This window comes from Drosophila simulans, chromosome X (assembly GCF_016746395.2).
Source record: "Drosophila simulans strain w501 chromosome X, Prin_Dsim_3.1, whole genome shotgun sequence".
NCBI lineage: Eukaryota > Metazoa > Arthropoda > Insecta > Diptera > Drosophilidae > Drosophila > Drosophila simulans.
The window spans coordinates 2,149,210-2,171,716 of NC_052525.2; the positions used below are offsets into that span (position 1 = coordinate 2,149,210).

At 48.8% G+C, this 22,507-nt stretch overlaps 1 protein-coding gene and 1 long non-coding RNA gene across 15 annotated transcripts in view; one reads left to right on the top strand and one right to left on the bottom strand.

Annotated features, from left to right (window-relative positions):
• Positions 1-203: 203 nt before the first annotated feature.
• LOC6739950 (serine-rich adhesin for platelets) lies at positions 204-18,836 on the bottom strand. Of its 12 annotated transcripts, XM_039296579.2 has the most exons (17): positions 17,944-18,836; positions 17,372-17,648; positions 16,646-16,753; positions 13,885-15,070; positions 12,645-13,524; positions 12,409-12,586; positions 12,174-12,348; positions 7,861-8,406; positions 5,934-7,688; positions 5,757-5,872; positions 5,490-5,498; positions 4,980-5,061; positions 3,511-4,179; positions 2,916-3,400; positions 2,138-2,845; positions 1,873-2,074; positions 204-1,813 (listed from the first exon to the last, which is right to left on the bottom strand). In XM_039296579.2, exons 1-17 carry the CDS (start codon positions 18,827-18,829, stop codon positions 1,727-1,729), a joined length of 8,349 nt encoding a protein of 2,782 aa, XP_039152513.1. In that variant the 5' UTR covers positions 18,830-18,836; the 3' UTR covers positions 204-1,726. The 12 variants fall into 12 exon arrangements, with proteins under 12 accessions (XP_039152513.1, XP_039152501.1, XP_039152500.1 ...); XM_039296567.2 differs by lacking the exon at positions 16,646-16,753; XM_039296566.2 differs by lacking the exon at positions 16,646-16,753 and having other exon boundaries at positions 7,861-8,409.
• LOC27208245 overlaps positions 16,866-22,507 on the top strand; it is a 43,095-nt gene continuing 37,453 nt past the window's right edge. For 2 of the 3 annotated variants that reach the window (XR_005544522.2, XR_005544523.2), the window contains exons 1-2: positions 16,866-17,110; positions 17,324-17,689. This is a non-coding gene — a long non-coding RNA (uncharacterized LOC27208245). The remainder of the gene's footprint in view (positions 17,111-17,323; positions 17,690-22,507) is intronic. The other variant, XR_001600770.3, reaches the window with a different exon arrangement.

Here is a 22,507-nt window from a genome sequence, read left to right on the forward strand (position 1 = left end):
CGATGGGTATGCATTATTGTATTATTGGAAATATACAGTTGCAAAAGTTGCAGCAAGTGTATTACGATCCACGACGACTACTGACTACTGAAACCCAAGTTTCTCAGCTGAATTGCAGCTGTTGAACAACACTGGGGAAATGACCAATTGCCTGCACATTCGGGAAAGGCACAGGGACCGCAAGTAGAGAAACACTGTGGTGATGCATTCGATTTTGATTTATTGTATATTGAATTTATTTAGATGCTTGTCCTTGGAATTTGTTTTTTTTTTTTAAATAATTGAATTTCTTCGCGAATTTCAAGAGAAATTCGTGTCTGCACTCTAGTACTCTCGTAAAATTCAAATATTGACCAAAAAAATCTATGTACGAGATATTGAATACACTCCATCCAGTAGCCCCGTATACGTAAAATACATTGTGTGTTTTCTGAGTTTACAAACTAAGTTACTGAATATCTCACGTGGTGTAAACGGTGCAGGATCAATGAATGCTTCGAGTGAATGTGAGTGATAAATGCCTAATAACTCGATCGCGTATTCACTATTCAAAAGTAATTCGCATATGTCAATTATTTAACTATATCTAGAACTATTTAGATTCATGTATATATATTAGATTTTCTATTAAAGCTGATAAATGTACTTGATCGTTTGTTATTAATTCGTATAATTTGTTAGCGTTTTCCAGCTGGGCGCTGCGTTCAACAATTTTCATGCCATTCCCGATTCAAATTCCAATTGCAATTCCAATATCAATTTCAATGTGAAATGAACTACCAAGACTCGCTACATATACTCGTATATATATATATATATATATATAAGTATATATACATATACATAAGATCAACTGATGCAAAAGTTCCGTTTGTAAATAGTTGAGAAAAACGTGGAATTGAAGTACTTAAACTTTTATTACGACCAACTACTAACGACTGACTACTACGAACTGCTGAGGCTGTAAATGTTATGTGTATAAAGACTACTACGTTAAGCTACCCATACAATAGTTCATTGGATACGTAAGGCAAATTCACTGTCTCAATCCCGCAACATAAACCCAAAACTGCTAAGCTAAGACATAATCATGATCTCTAAAAAATAGTCAGTTTACGAACTCCTCTAGATCCTAATTCATTTGGCTGGACTGAAGTGTTATTTGTTATGTGTTAAGTTTTTTAATGTCTACAATGTCTATTTTGGAGTGAGTGAGTGAGTGTGCCCAGTACTACCAACGTTCGTTGTCTATATCATATTTGGCTGGGACTCGGTTCCTTGGCTCTGCTGGCAGGAGAATCGACTTTTATCATTTCTATCATTTTTATCGTTTTAGTCGCTTATCGCTTATCGCTTATCGTTTTTTTGGACGCAATTGGACGCCTAGAGCTGCCCGGTATCGTTGCGATCCGGGGGATTCGCTAGCTACAAAGTCGTATCAAAATTCTTAACATACTACTAAGTTTTTGGTTTAGCTTTTGCCAGTTCTTTCGGTGGGACAGCCCGTGAAGATCACCGTGATATGGTTACAGTTGATTACTGCCTATCGACGGGCTGTCCCGTGCAAATTGTTGTCTGCCATCGCTCGTCGATCGCTGCTGCTGCTCAACGGCAATCGCGGATCAAGGCTAAGAAATAGCCACACAACACGGTTAGTGAAAGTAACAGAGGGGACGAGTGGGGTCGACGAATCGACGGATCGACGGGCCGACGGGTGGTGACTCCCCTAGCCTGCGACTATTTGGGACACGGAGTTGGTGCGTCTGCGCTTGGTGATTTGCTTCCAAAGGCGGCGATTCAGCGATGGCTTGTCCTGCATTCGAAATAGTCGTTACGCGATTGAAAGCCTTTGGGAATTGGATGGGTACTTACGTTATCCTTGCGCGGCGACATTTGGGCCATTTCCACTGAGTCCTGGGCCTGCGACTGACCCGGCGGCAGCTTCTGGAGAAGAAGACTGCCCTGGCTGTGGCTCGGTTGGGGCTGCTCGCCAAAGGCGCCGTCGGAGAAGTTGGGGGTGCTGCTGGTGCTACTGGCGGTTATCTCGGAGTTGCGACGCTTAATAAAGTTTATCCTGCGGAGGGGTTAGACATTTGACTTGCTCCATGTCCGGTGGTCTGGTGTGAGTAATACTCACAAGCGCTTCGATCTGCCCACTTCGGTCTCAAGGAAGGCCTCCTCAGTCATTGTTGTGGTGGTTGTGGTTGTGGTGCTGATGGCTCCCGCTCCGTCCATCGAAGTAGAACTCCTCGTCCTCGTCAGAGAGGCTGCTGCAGCTGCTCGTTTGGGCCAGGAAGAGTCGCGTTTCTCCGAATCCATCCCCGAACGCATCTCCGTAGCCATGGCCATCAGAGTGGTCGTGGACGTCGTCTCCCTGACTCGACAGCCACTCCTCGATTGAGACATGGAGTATATCTTCTCGCGTCTCGCTAAGATTTCCAGATCGCCTAATTTGCTCCCGCCTCTGCTGGAGCTGCAGGCGGTGCTGTTGCCGCCGGCGCTTCCGCTCCCGCCGCCTACTCGACCAGCAGATCCACCACCTGCTTGACCCACCTGCTGCTGGTGGCCCACTGGCTCGACGCCGGCACGGGTTAAACCACCGCCGAGCGGACTGTTGCCGTGGCTGCTGCTGCTGCGACTGTTGTTCGGATTGCTGTTGCTGGTGGAGCCGCCCAAGGCGCCCGCTGAGAGGGGGCGGGGCCGGCGGTTCACCGTCGGCGTGTCCATCTTTGAGTTGCGTTGTTGAGAGTACGATATGACAGCCTCTTTTGGCTGCACCCTGTTCGTGGCTGAACGACTCAATAAATCGCGACCCGTCAGACGATGAAATGTGGAGAGGTCGTGCCTGGAATAGGGACACCATTTTAATTTAGTACTAAAGCTGATCTAGTGGTCGATTGGGGGGACACCCTTACCCCAGAATAGTCGTTAGATCGGGACCAGGCTCGTAGCAGATCAAGTCCTCGTCCCCGAGAATGTCGTGGTTGAGGGCCAGCCGCATTTCCAGCCTTGGGCTTAGGCCGCATCCAGCGTGGGGCATTGGGGCAGTGGGTGCGTCGGGCGCAGCCGTCGATGGTGCTGGCGCTGCAGCCGGGCAGCTCTGACCCCTCGGCTGCGACTGGTGCTGGGTGGGCGGACTCTGGCGGATCGGCTTTGCCATCCTCGAGGCTGTTGCTGATGAAGTGGCTGAGGCGGGCCTGGGTGCCCCCAGCAGGCAGGTCTCTATTATCGTTGATGACGGTCGTTTTGGGGCCGCCGCCGACGCCAAGCTGCTGGTACTCGGTGTTGATGGCATTGTCCTTGACCCGATAGCGGTTGGGTCCGAAGCGCTGGCGGCGCCGCCGACAACCACCGAGCAGCCACTGTCAGCAGTAGCGCCAGATCTTTTTCGAGGTAGCTCCTAAACGGAAACACGGAAACCTTCATTATTGCGAGGATCAAGTGCATTAATGCTACGGTGTTTACCTCTAAGACTGTCTGTCTTTCTATATAAATACACTGGGAACTCACCGTTTTGGCCTGACCAGCGACTGGATCGGTCTGCGTGAGGAGCAAGCGACGCGGAGGCGGTGGCGGCGGTACAAATCTCGGAGGTCTGCCGCTGGCTCTGCCGCCGGAGCTGGTAGTGTCGCTCGCGTTGCTGGTTGTTGAAATAGTCGATGAGGGAGCTCGACTCGGCATCATCATCGTCGTCGTCGTCGTCGTCGTCTTCGTTGTCATCATCGCATTCATCCCGATCGGCGTCGCTGCTGCCTTCGCCGGAGACGGAGGCGTCGGCCGAGAGGATGTCATCGTGGTGGTGCTGATGCTCCCGCCGGCGAGATCGCGTCCTGGTACGCTCGAGGGGCGCTGATCGAGCAGATACTCGCAGGATGAGGCCACCAGCACTGCCGGCGGCTGAGGATCGATAGCCGTGGTGGGCAGTAGACGGGTGGTGAGCAAGGGACGCGGCCCCATCGCACTCGTGGCCAGATTCGGAATCAGGCGCTCCACGCTGGAGTGCAAGTCCTCCTGGTCCTCCGTCGCCAAATTCACCTGCTGGCCCTCCGCCGACGGATCCTCCTCCCGATCCGGCACCACTTGCCGAGGAACTAGTGGTGGGGCTGGTGGCACCGACTCGCTGTCGCTTGAACTTCCAGCCGAATCCTCTAGGTAGTGGCCATTGGTCGTTGCTTCCCCCTACCAATTGTTGGGAATAGAATTCAACTAATCAATTCTGGTTGGGATAGAGATTCCTGCCAGCGGTTGGCGCAGTTTGATGTGAATGGGGGTGAGGAGTTGGATGCTTGGTTCGTTTTCAGTACGGAATGTCGACAGCAAGATCGAATCGATGGGTCTAGTTCGCAGGAGGTGGGTGATGGTTGTTTTCCGGTTGTACGTCAATCATGTCCGGACGTGTGATGTTGATGAGCTCGCAGTATTGCAGGATGGGCTAAAGCTTCACTAATTTTACTACGACCTTCTATACAAGTACAAGTACATATTTATATTTGGCAACACGGTTTACAGTAACACATTAAGCAGACAGGCATTAAAAGTACAGTTTTCATACAAAGTCAAAACATGTTAGCATGATTGATTGATTGTTTTATGGTGGTGATGTTTGATCGATGAAGATGAAGATGATGATGGAGATGAGCAAGTTGCAGACGATGGTTTATGAAAATACAGACAAAATAGAAAGACAAATCAAGGTCAATTCCGAGGCTAGTTTAATAGTGTGGCTAGGGCTACATGCAGGAGGATTAAATCTAAAGAATCGTTGCAGATGGAGCAAGATTTAGCTCTCCTTCCCGATCTTTTATTGTGCTTGGGTACAGTTGCCCACTGTAGTAGTAGTTGGCCATGCAGCGGAGTGCGGAGTTGAAACGAAACGCGAGCACTGAACACGGTTGCATTTTCGTTTGGACCCGGGACCATGTTTTTGTTTTGTTACATTTTGGGGCGTGTGACTGGGATTTGCTGTAATAACGACCCACCTTTTTGATGTCATCGCTGTCCTGCTGCGTCTTCTCTTCGTCGCTCTCCGTCTCCTCCTCAAAAAGGGGCTCAAGGCGACGTCTACGTCGACAATACGGATACGATTTACGATAACGATTTCGAAAATACGTGTGTATGGCGAATGCAAACGAATTTCAATTGGAATTTAGCAACAGTCGATCGATGTGTTGATTGTGTGTCGATGGCATAAATGATATATCAATTTGGATTGAGCAAAACTTAGTTGAGGTTATATGTAAATACGTTGGTAAATATATGTAAGAATGGAGGGATATGCTACAAAGGTATGAACCCTCGCCTTATTATTAATAACCTGGCTATGACTATGACTAGATCTAGGACTAGCCCGCAAATGAGTGAGCAATACTAGGTATAAAGTTATTGGTTACAGATAGAGATACAATGTATGACACCGATTCAAATCGAATTTAGGCTCATGTGAGATACGTGTGTGTGTGTGAAACGAATGATAACGAAAGGATAAACACCTGTAAAAGCTACGAAAGAAAGTTTCCAAAGGAGTACACGAAAAAAAGAAAGTTCGTATTCTTATTAACAGTAGGATCAATGGAGGCACTAGACTAAGCTATACTAAGTATGGCAGATATAGTAAGTCGAGATACTCGGTATGGTGTTCAACAGTTAGAGATCGGCTGCCTAGGGTTTCTCTACCGGCTGTGTGTGATTATTGGTGGTTGTTTCTTGGAGCTCCAAGTGCCAACTTAATCTGAAATACCTCCTCAAGTCCTACATACCGTGGCAACAATCCCCGAATCGTGCTGGCAGTCATAGGTGGCGCCATTAACAGCTCGTCCATCATCAACTCCGTGTCGTCGTCGTCATTCAAGGAGGTGCTCGACTTGGTTGGCGACTGTACGTAATCGGATTCATTAACGATGTATTAATGTACACTACAAATATGGAATGCTCACCGAATGTGTGTTCTCCGAATTGATCAGCTGCAAGTCCTGATCATCGTTATCCCCGCCACTGGTGGGTGTGCCCCAGACCTCTTCACCACTGGTGGCTCCCGAGGTGCACTCGTCCATCTGCTCATCCGTCTCCGAGGCGGTTCCCTGGTGCTGCTGTTGCGCATCGCCAGCATTCCAGCGACCCAAGTACTTATCAATGAAGGCGCGCGACTCCTCGAAGAAGGACATCTTGTCGGAGACATAGGCTCCCGCCCGATTTGTCCACGCACCACTGGCCAGGCCCTCGCCATTGACAATCACTCCCGACGAACTGGAGGCGCCCAGGTCGTTTTGTACCAAAGCTCGTTCCGAGCCCGCATCCTCGTCGTCTTCGTCGTTTTGGGGACTGTTGTCGTCATGGCCATTTGCCTTAAATGAGTCCAAATCATCATCTAGCTCATCGGCCTCATCCATTCGATCATCGGAAGGTAGTTTCTCTAAGCTTGACATGGTGCCGAATCGGCGAAGAGCACTGCTCATGGGTCGATAGGGTGGTTCCTCATCCAATGGGGACTCGTCGCACGAGTCCTCTGGAATATTCTCAATAATGGCCTGCCTGGGCTGTTTTGTTGTAGTGGTAGCGGTGCTGGTGGTGGAGGTTCCCCCGCCGTTTGACGAGCAGCCACTGTTGTCCCAAACGTGAGTGCTGGTTTTTGTGAGCACCGAATCGGGAGTGGGCGGCACCACGGCTATGGTGGGTGTACTATTCTCCTCCTTGGGGATCCTTTCCTGCCCACAAAGTGTGGCAGCTGGAGCAAGCTGAGCCAGCCCAATGAGCATCAGGGACAACTGCTCATCTTCCTGTTTCTGCTCCAGTGTGGTGGTCGTTTGCTTGGGTGATTCCAGTAGCTTGCAGGTCTGGTGCTCCATTTTGTCCGGCGAGAGTTGGGCGTGGGTAAAGTCCTCTGGAGTACAGCGGCAGTGGCAGGCCGCATACTTGGCTGGGGAACCACCCACCGAGCCTGTGCCTGTTCCCGATCCCGAACCCGAGCCTTTCGTTGGACTACTCCGCATTATCCTGGCCGTCTCCGTAATGGTCACAATGGCCTTCACCTGCTGGTTGGCCTTGGGCCTTGGTGGCTCCTGGCACATTTGGGCCACAACGCGGGTGCGACGTGGTGGTGGCAACGGTTTTGGCGAACCACCACCGACGCCAGCGGAGCAATGGCCATTGGGCAAGGATGAAACTGAGACTGTTGGATCTAGATGACGTAGTTTGGAGGCGGCGGTGACTGGGATTCCCTCTCCGGCACTGCTACTGCTATTGGGCATCGCTCCGACGCTGTCATCGGTGGCCTCTGATTGCGATTGGGAAATTTCATCGGTTATCAGTTGGGCCACGTCACTCTCGGTGTCGCCGGTTTCCCGACGACTGCTACTGGCCACCACTTTGGAGGACAGTTCCCCTGTAATAGTGCTGCTGGACATGCTGGTCACGCTTCCTGTCCCAGTTCCAGTTCGATTGCTGTTCTTCGGGTTAGCCATTTCCGTGGCTCCCGCAATACCATTGCTAAGCTTGCAGCAGCGATTTGGCGAGGATTGGCTGTGCTGCACTTTCAACGAATTGCAGAGCAGGACGGGCGTGGAGCTGGAGTTGTTGACTCCGCCTCCGCCGCCAGGACGCGCTCCACCCGGTCCGCTCTGCTGGCAATTCTTGTGGCAATGACGGCAAACGGCCAGCTTGTCCAGCACAATGGGACTCGAGCGTACGGTGATCTGGCAGCGGGTTACAAAACAGCAGCAGGAAAAAGTTGGGAAGAAAGAGCAGGGTTAGCATGGAAGTCTACAAGTAAGCGGCGAGGGGTTGAAGCTGGTTGCGTTAATAGGTTGCTATGCATAACGGACTACAGTTGAAGCAGTATTGTGGACGGAAATAATCGCTTCTCACCTGACTGTCGGATGTGGTGCTATGCGACTGACTGATCACACTGGTCACGCCCTCCGCCTCCGACGTGGAGTAGATATCCGAGGTGGCGCTCATGCTCAACTCCTCGACGCCACTTAGACGCTTGCCCCCAAAATTGGGCCTAGCCGATAGGGCGCCATTTTCCTTGGCCAGATTGAGCTCCTTGGTACGCTTCTCCAGCTGCTGACGCGTCCAGTAGGTGATCCGTTCGTCCTGCTCGCTGTCGCTGTTGAAGATCAGCTGCTCGTCCTCGGCACTCACATTCTCCTGCGATCGCGCGATCGCCGCCAGTCGAGCTTGCTGCTGCTGTTTGTCCAGCTGGCCCTTCATCCAGTTGGCCAGGTGCAAGGCGCTCGACTTGGGGGTGCCTGTCTTGTTCAGAATGCGACACTTCTCGTCGATCAGCAGCTCGATCTGCTCCACATGACCACCGTGGATGCCATGGTTGTGGCCGTGGGAGCGATCCGCAGATCGATCGGTGGCCACTCCTGCGGCGGAGTGGGCGTGTCCGTGGGAATTGTTGGTGCGCTGCTGGAAAAGCTCGGTTATGTAAGTAATACGTTACCTGGACCCGGGGACCATGACCTTGAGCCTCAAACACCACACCACCAGCACCACCCACTGCCGCCTGTCGTTTGGCAAATTAAAAATTTGTGATGGGCTCATTTGCTTTTTGCTTTTTGCTTTAGCTTAGCTCGGGTCTTGCCCTGTGTTTGCTTTTGCTTTGCTTTTTGGCTTTGTCTTTGGGTCAGAGAACTCTTTTTGCGAAGCGGTGAAACGGAACGGAAACAATAATCTCAGTCCATCTTTGATTAAAAACGCTTGCTTTTGGCTAACAACGGAAATTGGCTCAAATGGGACATTAGGACTTTACGGATCTATAAATATTTTATATATATGACACAAGACAACGGTTTACGATAGCGAGTACAATCACACAACAAACAACTAATAAGCAATGGAAGTTGAAGTAGGTTTGGAGAATAGAAAGAAGCAATTCGAACTTAAAACTAAAATTGAGTCCATCACAATTTTTAATTTATCAATTTTGGTTTTTGATTGGTTTCATCTTTTTTTGCACGGCTTAAAAAGATTTTTGCATATTTTTTCTTCGGATCACAGGATCTGGTTTTGCGGAGCTATATGGTTATCCAGTGAGTGCTCGGTGGGTTTCTACTTGGTATAATTTTCACTTATTTTGTTTTTCGTATTTTTTTTGTTGGTTTTTGAAATGAAATAAAAAGATCATCACAAGCGTTTTTAGTCAAAGAATCATTTGGTTTTATTATTATTTGAATTCATCGTTTCTCTTCGCATTCTTAATCTCAATCTCAATCGACTCGATATATCGATGGTCGATTCGCGATCCTCTCGTTTTATGTAAAATGTCGAAAAACCATAAATGGAAAATATCTAGACGTACATAAAGTTTACAGAATATGAATATGAATCTAAATAGTTAGCATGTATATATATACTGTGTATAGAAGTTTCTTGTTTGCTGCTCAAGGCACACTCAAAACCGAACCGCAAAAGACAAAGCGGCGTATGCTTGATATTTCACAATCAGTTTCAAATCGCAAATGGATGTCTGTGTGCGTAGAGTGTGTGGGTGTTTCTTTGTGTGTGTGTGTGAGTGTGTTTGTTTGTATGCTAAACTGTCTGTTTAAACTTCTGGCTGGGTGGAAATTTGAACAAACTGAATCCACACTGCAGGACCATATTTCAGAAGGTTAGCCATTTATCAAACTAACTTTCTTTAGAATTTTGTCCCACTGTGCAAAGGCAGTCTAGTGCTAGGTAATACATATATGTAAGTGGTTAGCGTGAAGATATATTTTTAAGGCAACAAATTGCTTGTCGCAGCTAATTGACATCGATGGCTAGATCAGATACATATATGTATGTAGCTCATGTAGTTCGCCATCCAGCCAAAAGTCTTTCGACTGAGCACCATTTTAATACAGATGAAGAAACGCATACTGAACTATGTTGATAGGAAAGTAGTATATATACAACTAAGATTTTGATTTCGATTTTGATTAAAATTTGAACTGGCCAATCGAGGTGAACTTAACTAAGTTAGTCGATTAATCGAGCGATTCTACAAGAAATTTGGCTAATGGGTCAACTTAGCATACGAGGAGGATCCGATCCGAGGCGAGAATTTCGGGGAAGTTAGGAGAAACTAGGACTAGGCTAATGTAGGATAACAACAGCAATAACAGTAATCAATAGGTTTTCAATTTGGCTACAAAATGGAAGCATTATTAACATTAGTATAATTTCAAGTAGGTTATCTTGTTTCTTTGTTTTTTGTTTTTGTTGGATTGGCAAAAAAGTTTCAATCGAATGGTTAGTACGAATAGAGTGTGATATATATATATATATATGCATATTCTATGTAGATATATGTATATATCTATAAGCTAAAAACTCTTGTAAAACGCAAACCCCGTTGGGGTTTCGCGTAGCAGATTGTGCATCTGTTTGGTGTATATTTGACTAGCTAATATACATATATATACGGCTATATCTAAGGTGGGTATACTATGTATACTCACATACATTACTAAAAAGAGCTAAATACTAGCGTCAAACACATACAATCATCATCGAACCTTAATCTCTGCCCCGTTCAACTGTTTATTGCTATTTACACCCGATTCAAAATCGACTTGGATGGAACGAATACCATATAAAGGGAGGGTTACTCAATGGGATATATGGTATGGATGTCAATACACGAGTATATACAATGCACAACAGAGATACATACACTTAGAGAGCGATGATTATATGTCTATGTACAATTTTCCACGGATAATTGTCACTTCTCACTCAAAATTAGAGTCAGCTAAACACATATGCTTTTCACCTGGATCTTAAAATCTTTGGCCGTTTATGTGTTTCTGCCTTAAGAAATCACTAGAGCTATTATATAACAGTTGGATATACATGTGAAGTCAGCTGGCTATCTTGCAATGCAAACTGGAAAAGAAATCTGTGAAACACAGCGGATTTTTAAAATGGCTCTTATCCAGGTGATAGGTTCCTAAATGTTGTTTCAAGTATCTTATTCGGGTGTCACTCGTTTTAATCTCACTGTTCGGTTTCTGATTCTGATATCCTGGCAAGGTCAATCCCCAATCTTCCAAAGACAGGCTGCCACTACACTGCAAAGTTTTGATTGTGAGTGATGGAAAACTTGGCCAAAGCTGACACAAAAGCAGAGCAAAACGGCGATTGAGCTAAATATTTAGAGATATAGAGCAGAGGTTTCTGGGTAGTTCAGTGGTAACATAGTTGAGTAAGCTCGTCGAGATTCAAAGATTGTGCGGCAAGGGGCTGTTAGCGGGGTCTGACTGCAGCCAGAAGTCAAATCACAGGTCCAGCGAGTCCGGTGGCGTTGGTCTGGTTGGTAGCATGCCGAAGGGATCGTCCACCACCACGCTGTCGTCCTCGTCACTGTCCTCGTCGTGTCCGTGTCCCTCAGTGCCCTCCCTGTCCTCCTCGTCGCCCAAAAAGATGCACTCCTCCACGTCCGTGTCGTAGCTGGGATCTAAATTGACCTCGTGCAGCTGGAGATCGAGCTCCAGTAGATCCCAGGAGCCACCAAATTCAGCTAGTGGTATATTCGGGCCTTTCCCGCTCGTGGAGGTTGCCACGAAGTCATTGGAAAAGGCGTCCGAGTTGCAGGGCTGCGAAGTGGTGGGTGAGATGTTGGGTGTGGGGGTCTCTGGCGTAGTCAGGGAGACCTGACCACCAACCACTCCGCCGGACTCATCGATGAACGATCGACCCACTGAGCTCAAGCTAAACTCCAAGAGTTTCTGCGTGGCATGTTGGTTGACTGGCGGTTCACTAGTAACCTCCGGAATGACGGTTAAGCACTTGCAACTGGAGAGGGACAGCACAGAGGTTTGGGTCTGCGAGTGGGTCTGGGAATGGCTCAGAGTCTGGGTGTGGACCTGCGTCTGGGTTTGAGTCAAGCTAGCGTTGCTGCTCAGGCAAGAGCTGTTTGTATTGCAGCCACCGAATCCCACACCACCCACTCCATTGGGCACCGACCCACCCACATGACCTTGACCATTCGGATGGCGTTGGTTGCGGGCGGGCGAGTTGGTGCGCGAGGGCAGCGAGGTGGTGCAGAGAGGTGGCTGCGGATGGGACTGCGTCTGGGTGGCGCTGCTCGCGGTGGTGCTGGCACAGTGGTGCCGAACCGCACTGGCCAGCCGCTGAAGATTCTCGTAGGAATCACCGCTGTCCAAACGCTTGCTGCGAAAGAGACGCACCTGCTGTTTCTGCTGCTGCTTCAGGTGGATGCTGTCCAGCGAGGGTAACTTCATCGACCCCATGGAGGCGGTGGTCAGACCAATATCGCTTAGCGGAACCAGGGTGTTGAGGACATCCGGCGAGTCCAAAGGACTGGACAAGGGCGTGGAGCCAAGGGCGGCGTTAACTAGAAAGCTGAGGGGAAAAGGTAGTAGATGAGTGGTGTGTTTTCTCACTGGGAGGCATATGACTTACATCTGCCGCTGGAGAAGATTCTGCCAAACGGCCTTAAGTTCCAGCGAAGGTGCCCTTAAAATAAGGCTCTTGCGGCGGGCTCCTCGCTTGGGAGTGCGGGTAAGATCGGGGGCACAGTAACCCGTTGGACTCTCCGCCAGGCGTCCATTGGGATCCACTGTGAGACGGAACTCGGTGGCTGAAAGGGAAAAGTTGAATGTCAAGGCTGGGAGCGGATCTTGCGGACTCGCACTCACTTTTCTTGCGCATATGAAAACAAGAGTCAACCACATTGGCGATAGGAATGGGCTCCTCTGTGATAAACAGGACTCGATCACGGCTGACCTTGGCAAAAACGATGATATCACTGAATAGCAGTGTCCAATAGGGTTTCACGGAGCGACCTTCGACCCGGGACAAATCGCCACCAAAGATCCACTGGCGCCCCTGAACGGCCAACGTGAAAGGCTTGCATTTGGTGAAGACCATCCGGGACTCCAGATCCTGGAGGGTGAGCAGGGGGCGACCTTCTCCCAGTGGTTCCATCAGACCACTGCTCACAGTGATCTCCCGATAGGCGGCCTGCAGTTCGTTGATAACCGTGCTAAAGTTCTTGTGCTCCTCCGTATCCACATGGCAATTTCCAGCGAGCAACTGCATCAGTTTGAGAATTTCGCGAAAATGCTGCAGTGGTCGATGGATGAACATGGTGAGATCGGGTCTTTTGCGTGGAACCGCCGGTTCCGTAATGAAGGCTATAAACTCGGAGCCAGTCTGTCGGGACTTATTGACCAAAACACAGTCCGCCCGCTTGATTCCATTGCAGTACTTCTTGTATGCCGCACAGATCGCTGTAGTTTTTGATAGGTAGACCCGCGAGGCAAAGTTCATGTGCGGCTCCTGGTCCTGCTGATCGCTGCTGCACAACTGCTCCAGGATGTCCTCCGCAATCCTGAGCAGCTCGTCGATGTTCTGGAACAAAGTGCGATGATCGTTCGGCGATATCAGATCCTTTCGTTCCCCAAGCGGCTGCACAAAGCGGTCCACTCCGAAGTGCAGGGCAGCCGTGAAGTTCTGCTCCCGACTAATCAGCTGGAGCAGGAAGCGCCTACGGTTGTCCGTGATAGGCACAATCGACTGTGGGCATTCAAACGGGTCAGAGGTTAGAGTGCTTAATAAGGCGAGCTTGGTAGCATATGGGAACCAATGGGAACAGCAGATGGAAACAAACTTATGGCAATCAAAAAAACTCAAAATCATTTGGGATCGAAAAAAAAAGTTTATTGTCAAGCGTAGCGAAGTCGCACGAAGCTTAAGGACTCTCAAACAAAATAGAGGCCTAGGCTAGGCAAAAAAAAGGATAAATAATAGGTAGTCGTAATGATAACCAGCATGGCGATAACTTAATCTCTTAAACTTAACAAATTAGTATGTACACAAAGACACGAAATGATTCAAAGAAAATAATAATCCTTAGACGAAGACACCCTTGCCTACCTCCTTGCTGAAGGTGACCTGTGGCAGGTGAAGCCTCCTTTTAGCCGCCTCGATGGAGGAGGTGGTTCCCGAGCATGCGGTAGCCGGCCGGCTCATGCTATTTGCCACCGGCTGGATCCTCGTACTGGTGGTCCTTTGCAGACTCATTACGGTGGTCGTTCCTGTGGCGGTGGTGGCCAGGGTGTGCTCCTCGCTGCCCAAGCCCACTGCCGCGCCCAATCTGGTGCTTATGTGTACATTGTTCTGGCCCAAGTCCGTCGACGTGATTGTTGTGGCGCCCGCGCCTGACCTTCTGAATATCTCCAACGTCAAGGACGAGCCCTGCGATCGTATCAAATTCAGAACATCAGCCTCGGGCATCGTGACGACGTTGTGCTTGTCCACAAAGATCACATAGTCGCCGGGCAAAATGCCACACCGGTCGGCCGAGAGTCCCGCCTCGATTTTCTCCACCCGTGGCGGGTGCGTCCAGACAATAGAGAATCCAAAGCCCCGTTCCTCGGTTCGCGTAAGTCTTTTCGTCATGGTGAATGGGGTACGTCCCTGTTGCTGGCGGACAGCGCCTCCTACGCTGGATCCTCCGCTATTTGGCATGGTGGACTGTCTGCGGCCACCGGATGTCCCATTGTTCAGATGGTTGGCATTGCTCTCGTTGGCCTTCGACGCCGAGGACTGGGAGCCCGTCGCCTGTGCCTGGGTGGTGGTACTGTTTGCATTGCCATCCGCTGGCGGATCCAGCTCAAGGAATCTCAGAAAGAGATTCTCGTCGGCATCTCGCTGGTGGAGTGCCTTCTTGCTGAGCTTCATGGGCTGTTGGGGCTGCTGGGGCAGCAGAGGATCCTCTTTGCCCATGCTATCGATGCTAATGCTGATCACCTCGTCGTTCAGTGCCATCGCTGCGGAATTTGATCCCGATCCGGATCCAGTGGCAATCGGTTTTTGGGGCGTGACTGTGGCGGCGGCTGCCATTTCTGCGGGGGGGTCGTCCTGCTGTTTATCCTGATCCTTCGCCACTTCCGTTTCCTGCTTTTGATCCTGGCCTGCGTTGGCTTTTGGTTGGCTATGGCGGCTAGTAGGCGGAGGACATGCCTGTGCATGCAGCTTGAAGGATCCTGCCGAGACGCCCGAATCGGGATGCACTAACTCATTCAGTGGAAAAGTGCTGCAGCCCAGGAACTCGCTGCGTCTAAAAAGGAATGTAGAAAAAACAGTCAGTGGGAAAGTTCTAAGTCACACAAAATATCACTAATATATATGAGTTGACGAATTTTATGAGCCTATAGGTATTCAAATTTCCATACAGGAAACCTACAGCCTTCGATGGTTGTCAAAGTCCCCTGAATGATGGAATCAATGGGTTTGTGGACGGACTTGGACAAACTGCGAAAACTAATATGGCCATTAAATATAAACGAACGATTGTCCGCCAAATCCTTGGCCCCTCGCAATTGCTTTTGGATAATGCCAATGCCCATGGCGTACCCATTTTGGTCAGTTTGCGTCACGTTACAACGTCTGACGGACATTGTCTATTTATAAGTGAGTGAAGGTGGCTCGCCAACAGCTGATCCAATCCAATCCGTGGAAGGCCCCAGAAAGCCCGTGCCGAGGCACCAAGTTCTCCTGGTCGTACGTGACATAAATCAATTAGCGGCCCTAAGCTGCCGCCACATTCCACATTTCCACATGCCACAAAGTACGTATGTACGTACTACGGACATGTGGCCCGGAAATGCGCTTGGCCCGGCCAATTGGCTGGGTGTTCGGGTGGTTCGGTGTATGGTGGCTCGGTGGGTGGTCCAGTGGGTGGACCAGTGGGTGGCATGACAGTGGCTTAAGGCTCTGTCTGCTGCTTCTTCCACTGGCCACTTTAGCTGAAGTTGGCGCGCGTATTTGGGTCACTTTTATTGATTTTCCTTGCGGAGTCCGTGGGCTTCTACTCGTACTATATATGTATAGTTGTTTCTTTTTTGGGGCGATTGCAATCGCAGCTGTCAGTTCGGGAGGTGCATTAAAAATGTTGGGGCCTTCGTACTGGTGCCTCCGCAACTGTGTGCCGAAAAGCTGGCCATAAATTATTCAACCGCCAGTCGTTTTGTAAATTGACTTAAAACGTTCCTTTTTGGCCTAGACTGTTTTCACAACCCAGGTGAACCTAAATTATGCATGGCCAACAAATAAAGGCAGGTGCGTGTGAGGCAGGAAAATGGAATAGGTGATATGGTTCCCGGGTGTACATTTAGTTAGTTGGCCACTTCAATTAGCTGCTGACAGCGAAAAACAAAGGAAAATACAGAAGATAGGGGTGTGTATGTGCGTGAGCTGGTGATTATTGCATAATCGCCCTAACCGCCAGCATCGATTTGGCATTAAACCCAGAATTTGACCAATTTTATTGTAGAATTTCAAGTACCACACTCCTGAATGTCCTTGAATTTTAATTAACTTTCGAGCACGCTGCGAAAGGCCCTTCTCTCTCACATAGATACGATACTCCGAGTCACGCACACACTGGCACGCACACACACTAGGCCTTCTTCCACTTCCTGTTTGCAATTTGTTTAGCAGCATGCCCGAAATTATGCTACACTTTCCATGCTTCGCGCACTCACGTACACAGTTACATAAGTTTTCGTTGCACTCTTTCTTGGGCAACGGAATTGAACACTGCCATTGAAGGCACTTTAAAAAAAAGGTAAACAAAATGGAATATTTAAGCCTGCGTTGTGGCCCGCAAGGATATACATTTTCTTGGGCTTACTTTGCCTCGTTTCCTGCGTTTTCGAGCTTCGCCAGCCGTTCTGCCGTTCGCCGTTCTGTGCCGCTTTTCACGCGAGCTTGCCACTCGGACTGAGTAACGGGAACTGAGCTGGGAAAACTCGGGAAAACACGCAGCAGCGCAGGTCAGCCCGGGAAAGTCGCTGGAAGTCGCATGCCCGAGCCACTGCGCCTGCGCTGGCAAGCTGGAACTTCCGGGGGAAAGCGCCGAGCGCTTGTTTATGTGCAGGAAATGCACCAGGAAAGGCGGGAGGCGAAAGGCGCTGGAGGTGCCACGAGGCCAGGAAGAGCGCCACAATTAACCAGACTTGGTCTTTTGCCTGTCTGCGGAGCACGCCCTCCGTCGCCATTCCCCAATCTCTTCCAGAACTTCCCCCAATAAACGTTTAGGGGTGAATGACTTACAACAGGACGATGATGGCACGCGCAAGAAGGCGCATTACAAGGGGTCAATATGGACATATTTTATGGCTATACATATATGGCAATTGATACTTTGATTGAATACGTTTGGCATTCTCTTTTAAGATATGATTATACTATATTGGAACTACTGGAAGAGAGTACTTTGCATAAGCAATTCAAATTTAACAACCAATTGTGCAACCCCACCCCCTTTCATGTAATCATATAATATATAACATTTGCTCTTCAATTTCAGGGAATACTTTCTGTGCTTTTCTTGGCTGTCGACCGTACTCGTACTCACTTTAAATGGCGATCCCGATGCCACACGGCCAACTGAAGATACTGTCCGGCGGTCTCCTCGCCACTGGAAATCTGGAAGTTGAAGCGCTGATCGAAGTACGGGCGACCCGAGTGCCGATGGACGGCGGTGCGTTGGTACCCGGAACTCATGCTTCCCCCCGACGAGTGGCCACCGTATCCGTGTGGCTGGGCTCCTCCGGACAAGGCCACCTTGACGTAGGCGTTGATGCTGCCGTTTCCACTGCCATGGGAGCGCTGCAAGTCGCGACAGCGAATCACTGCAATGGAGAAGGACGGGGTGGACAGGTGTAATTAACAGGTGAGTTCGCAATGATTCTCGTGGGCTGACGGGTCAGTATGGGGGATTGGGACCTCAAGACTCAGGCAGACGATAATCCTATTTATTGAAATTGAGTGCCGTCTGTCTGGTGTATATAGAAAGTTTCTAAATTGAATTGAAGTGCAGTTTTTGCAGAAAAGTAAGTGGCAAATGATAGACATTGATAGCAGAAATTATTGGAATTATATGGGAGTTTTTGAGTTGGGTTTTTACGAATTTAAATTGGAACTCACCATGTACATTAAGTTGTTGCTCCTTGGCATCGAATGCGATGCTCACATCGATGCTGCCCCGCTGACTGGCCTCCACGTCCGCTCCACTATTACTGCTGCCGCCGCTGCTGCTGATACTGCTGGTGGTGCTGGTGGTGGTGGTGCAGTGGGAGGGTGGTGTGGTCGTGGGGGAGGCCAGCGAACTCCTCTTGGCCACCTGCTGCTCATCCTCGTCCAAATCACTCGAGGCGGAACTGGATGAGAAGCTCAGGCAGCGTTTGGTGCTGGGAACCAGCTGCAGTGGCTCCAATTTCTTGGCTTGGTGGCTTTGCGTTTGGTTGATGGTGGTAGTCTTGTGTGGGTTCTTGCGCCGCACCACCCGCTGCCGCTTCAAGTGGGTGGGCGTGCGCACCTCCATTTCGTGGACACTGGTCTCGCTCCACTCGGCATTATCCGCTAGAATGGTGGTCGAAGTGGTGGCGCCGGCGCCTGCCAGTGGCTTCGTACACCTCACCTCCTTCCTGGCCGACTCTATGATGGCATCCAGCATGCGGTCCAGTGTGGTGTCGCCCATTCGCGACGAGGAGAGCTGAGAATCCTCCAGAGCAACTGCACCACCGGTGGTGCGTGGCAAGCAGCGCAGTGCCGCCAATTGTGGCGTGGCCTGCCGCGGACCACTGCCCTCGCTGAAACTCCTGCGCTGCGGACTCTTTCCGTGCACGTTGCTCAAATCCTGCAGAGCAATCAAACTGGCATTGCCGAAGGGACTGCTCATGAAGTGCACCCCGAAATTCTCCTTGTTCGCGTCACCGACTCCTGGCACGCCCACTCCACGGCGCCGGCCACGCGACTCCTCCACCACGGCACTGGAACTGGAGTGGCGATGCATCCGTGTCATGGTTGGCATGTCCCTACTGAAATAGAAGAAATACCTATGTAATCTATGTAGGTAATCTTGGTGGTTTTATAATCCTAATAAATGTGTCATTTTTCCACTTAGAGCTCATAGCTTGGCCAAAAGTTGAAATATTTTAGAGTGGAAGACATTTTTAGACTCCTAATTATATGTTTAATTATTAGGCTTTACAATTTTTTCGATTTGAAAAAAAATTTTTTTTTCGAAATTTTTAATTTTTGTAAGGGGTACCATCACAAAAATTGTAAATTTTCGAAAAAAAAATTTTTTTTTTACTTCGTTAATATTTAAATACATGTTTTTTGGGTTAATCAAAACGACCAAATATAAGTATTCCGATCAAATTTTGGGCAAGTTTTGGATGAGATATGGCACGCTGAGTGAAAAAGCAGCCGGAATATGTTGAATTTAATTAGGTTTTTTGGCGATTTCCAACTGTTAACAGCTTGGTGCCAGTAAAGATATAGAACAGATTAGTCTGGATGATTTTCCGGATCTGGTTGGCAAATCGGGTATGCCCGGTTAGGTCCTTGGTCCTTGGCAGCTGGCTGCCAAACAAGGGGATCAGAGCGACGGCTTCCGATCTGGTTTCGTTTTTTTCCCATTCTTCTGGTGTCCTTCGGTTTTTGGGAACTCTTCCAGACAATTTCGAGGCAGAAAAACAACGGCAACAAATGAAGGGGCGAGCTGGCAAACAAAGTGCAGGACAAAGCAGGAAATTTGCATATTGTTCTGGCGGCAAACGAGTTCCTCGCCAGGTCCTTCGTACGTCGCTTTCCTTGCGAATTTCAGGTTTGCATTTAAATTGAAATTAAACATATGCTAATTTCCCTAACAGATTTCTGCGCTGCGGTTGCCAACCATAAAATTGAGCGGGTCCTTTGGACAAGGAGTCTTAAAGGATGCTCTATGGCTCTATGGTCTGAGATCTGCGATGTGCGTTTTCTTTTCGGTGTGTGAGTGTGCGTGTGTGCGCGCAACAATTACGCCCCAGCATAATGATGCCATTTTGCAAAAATGCGGCGATCGGCAAAGCCAAAAGGGGCCTTAAAGGATCGTCCCAAAGATCCTGGCCTTTGTCTCTCACGGAGAGTGAGATAGAAAATGGGTTTTCGTGTAATCCATAAACGTCACCCCAGCCCCAGAATAAGATGAAAAGCCGGGCGAAACTACACAAACGCAGCCGGTAAAGGCGAGCAAAAAAATATTTTCTTTCTAGCCCAAGATCCTTCGAAGAATGTGCGTGTGTGTGTGACTTGTGCCCGGAGGATTAGCTCGGGGTGGTAAGAAAAAAGAAGTTGAGGAAAAGAAAAAAAAAACACAGCAACAAATTAAATGTATTAGAGAACGCACCACCCCTTTTTCACTGTGGGTACCGAGATCTGGATCGGGATCGCTGTCTCTAGGGGTTAGGGACTTACGTCAATTCGTCCCTTTCCTTGGCTAAATTAAAATTAGAGCTAGAGCAAAGACAAACACGGCTACCTCATGGGTGCGATCGAAATTGTTTTTTCCAGGTGTGCCGCCGCTTCGGAAACCGAGCTTATCGAGCGATCTACAGATCGATCGATCTAAATGGACGTATCGATCCATTTCTCGGCGCAGATTGTATGTCTTTTGGGTATGGACTTACCTGGTAACTTGATCTTTTTGCGACTACGTCGCCTGGCGAACTGAAACTCGATTTAGCCTAGGTTCAACTTGATTAACAGCACTGATTTTGTTTAAGAATGTGATCCTTGCGCGTCGGCGGCACACAAATTTTGATAGATCCTTTGCACGAAAAAAAATAAACCAACTAATTTCTTCAAGCCAAAGGTAATTTCGTTCCTTGCTGCTATGAAGTTCACGTGTCTGCTTAGCACGAGCTCAGAAACGGAAATGAAGGTCGGCGCAAGCGCACGTTTCAGCGAAGGCTCGTCCGAGACCCGAGGCGAGCCGAAGCGCTCACGAAGCTAAACGAAGTGGAAGACCAACCACCAGAGAGCAGCTTAAAGAGAGCCTCTCTCTTGGGCTCTGATTTTGTGGGCAGACTAACGGAATCTTGGCTGTGGGAAAAACGGAACTAAAACTACTACTACAGATTAGATAAGGAATATTTGAAGCTAGGACTGCTTGTATCAACAGATATCCGTCATCTGTCATATATGTATTTATGGGTAAGATAGCCAAGCAAGTGGGGCTACGAAATTGGAGCACAGGAAGAAGGGGGGCTGAATGATAATGTTTGAGACAGGGACGTGGGGATTTATTACCATTCCTCTGAAGAAGGAAAAGAAGATAAGCCATCTTACGATAATAATGTCAAATAAATAAGATCCCAATGATTTGTTGTCCATATTTGAGGATCTCAGGACCTCAGCTGATCTGAGTTTCAGCCACCGTCCAACAGGGGGCGCTGTGTGAAAAGTGCTAGAATCTCCTGTTGAACCTCTCCTCTCTACTCTCACCGCTCTTCCGGTGAAAGAACAGAGTCGCTCAGCTAAGCAGGTAAATCCCGGTAGATTGGATCCTTTGTGTTTGCCAGACTTTGCCGTTTGCCCCTGCCCATATATATCTGACTATATGTCGAACAATGGTCCGGTCTCCGGCCAGCTGGCGACGAGCTGTAAAAAAAAGTGGGAAAAGAAAGGAAACCCACACGGCGACGTCGCAAGGTGTCTTAGCCCAGATTTGTCTCGTGTGTTGTCCAAAATGTGGAACAATTGCCGAGGGAAACGGCAGGAGCAGAAGCCAAGATCTTCGGGACTACAAAAACAGTAGCCTAATGTCTCTGTCCAGGGATACCGGTCATTACTTTCACTTTGATTTGTACTTGGTCCCGAAATCGCATTGTGTGTAGGCGGCAATTTACGAGCCGAAGCTTCGGTAAATATTTGCCCAGATGCCCGGATCGGATCCCGACATCCTTACAGCGTTGCAGGATTGAAGGACTCGTGCCCTACATTAGCAGCCGGTTGGCCATGTTTATGTGACGTCCGCTGTCGATCTTGGCATTTTACGAGCTCCCATCAACTTTTCGACCCAAAAGAGAATTCAATTCGATCGCAATGGCAATGCGATTCCCATTGCGTGTCCCTTAAGGATTGCGGGGGAGTTGGTTGGCCGGGTTTTCGTGGAAAACTGAGTTTTCCCGAAACTTCGGTTGAGAGTACTTAAGAATACGGTTGCCCAAACCCGCTGAGACCGCTCGAGATCCTCAAGTCCTTTAGTCAAAAGTCAAAATTTGGACAGCTGTATATCTGTTATGTCATTGAATCGACAGTCACGTTTTTAGCTGACTATTGATGAGAAGTTATGTTACTGATGGGTTTATAAAGGTTCTTATAGCTAAGGAGCTTCCGTACGTTATTAAAACAAACATTTGCAATGCACGAGCAAAGAGTTTAAAGTTTTCATTCCCATAATTCGCGATATTTGGATATTTCGCAATGTGATTCAGCCCACATCCGCCACATTTGATTTTTTAATATGCAAGAGTTCTGTGAAAGGACTTTCCCCTAACTCGATCATGTTTGCGCTTTTCATGGCCGCGCTGGATGAGATTCGAGGGCAGATTTGAGGCTGATCTTTGTCTCTGTAATTGATACGATTTCCATGTTTTCGTAATTCGCGCTTCATTAGAATCGAAATTAGCAACAACAAGAGACAGCGTTTCGCATGGTGGAA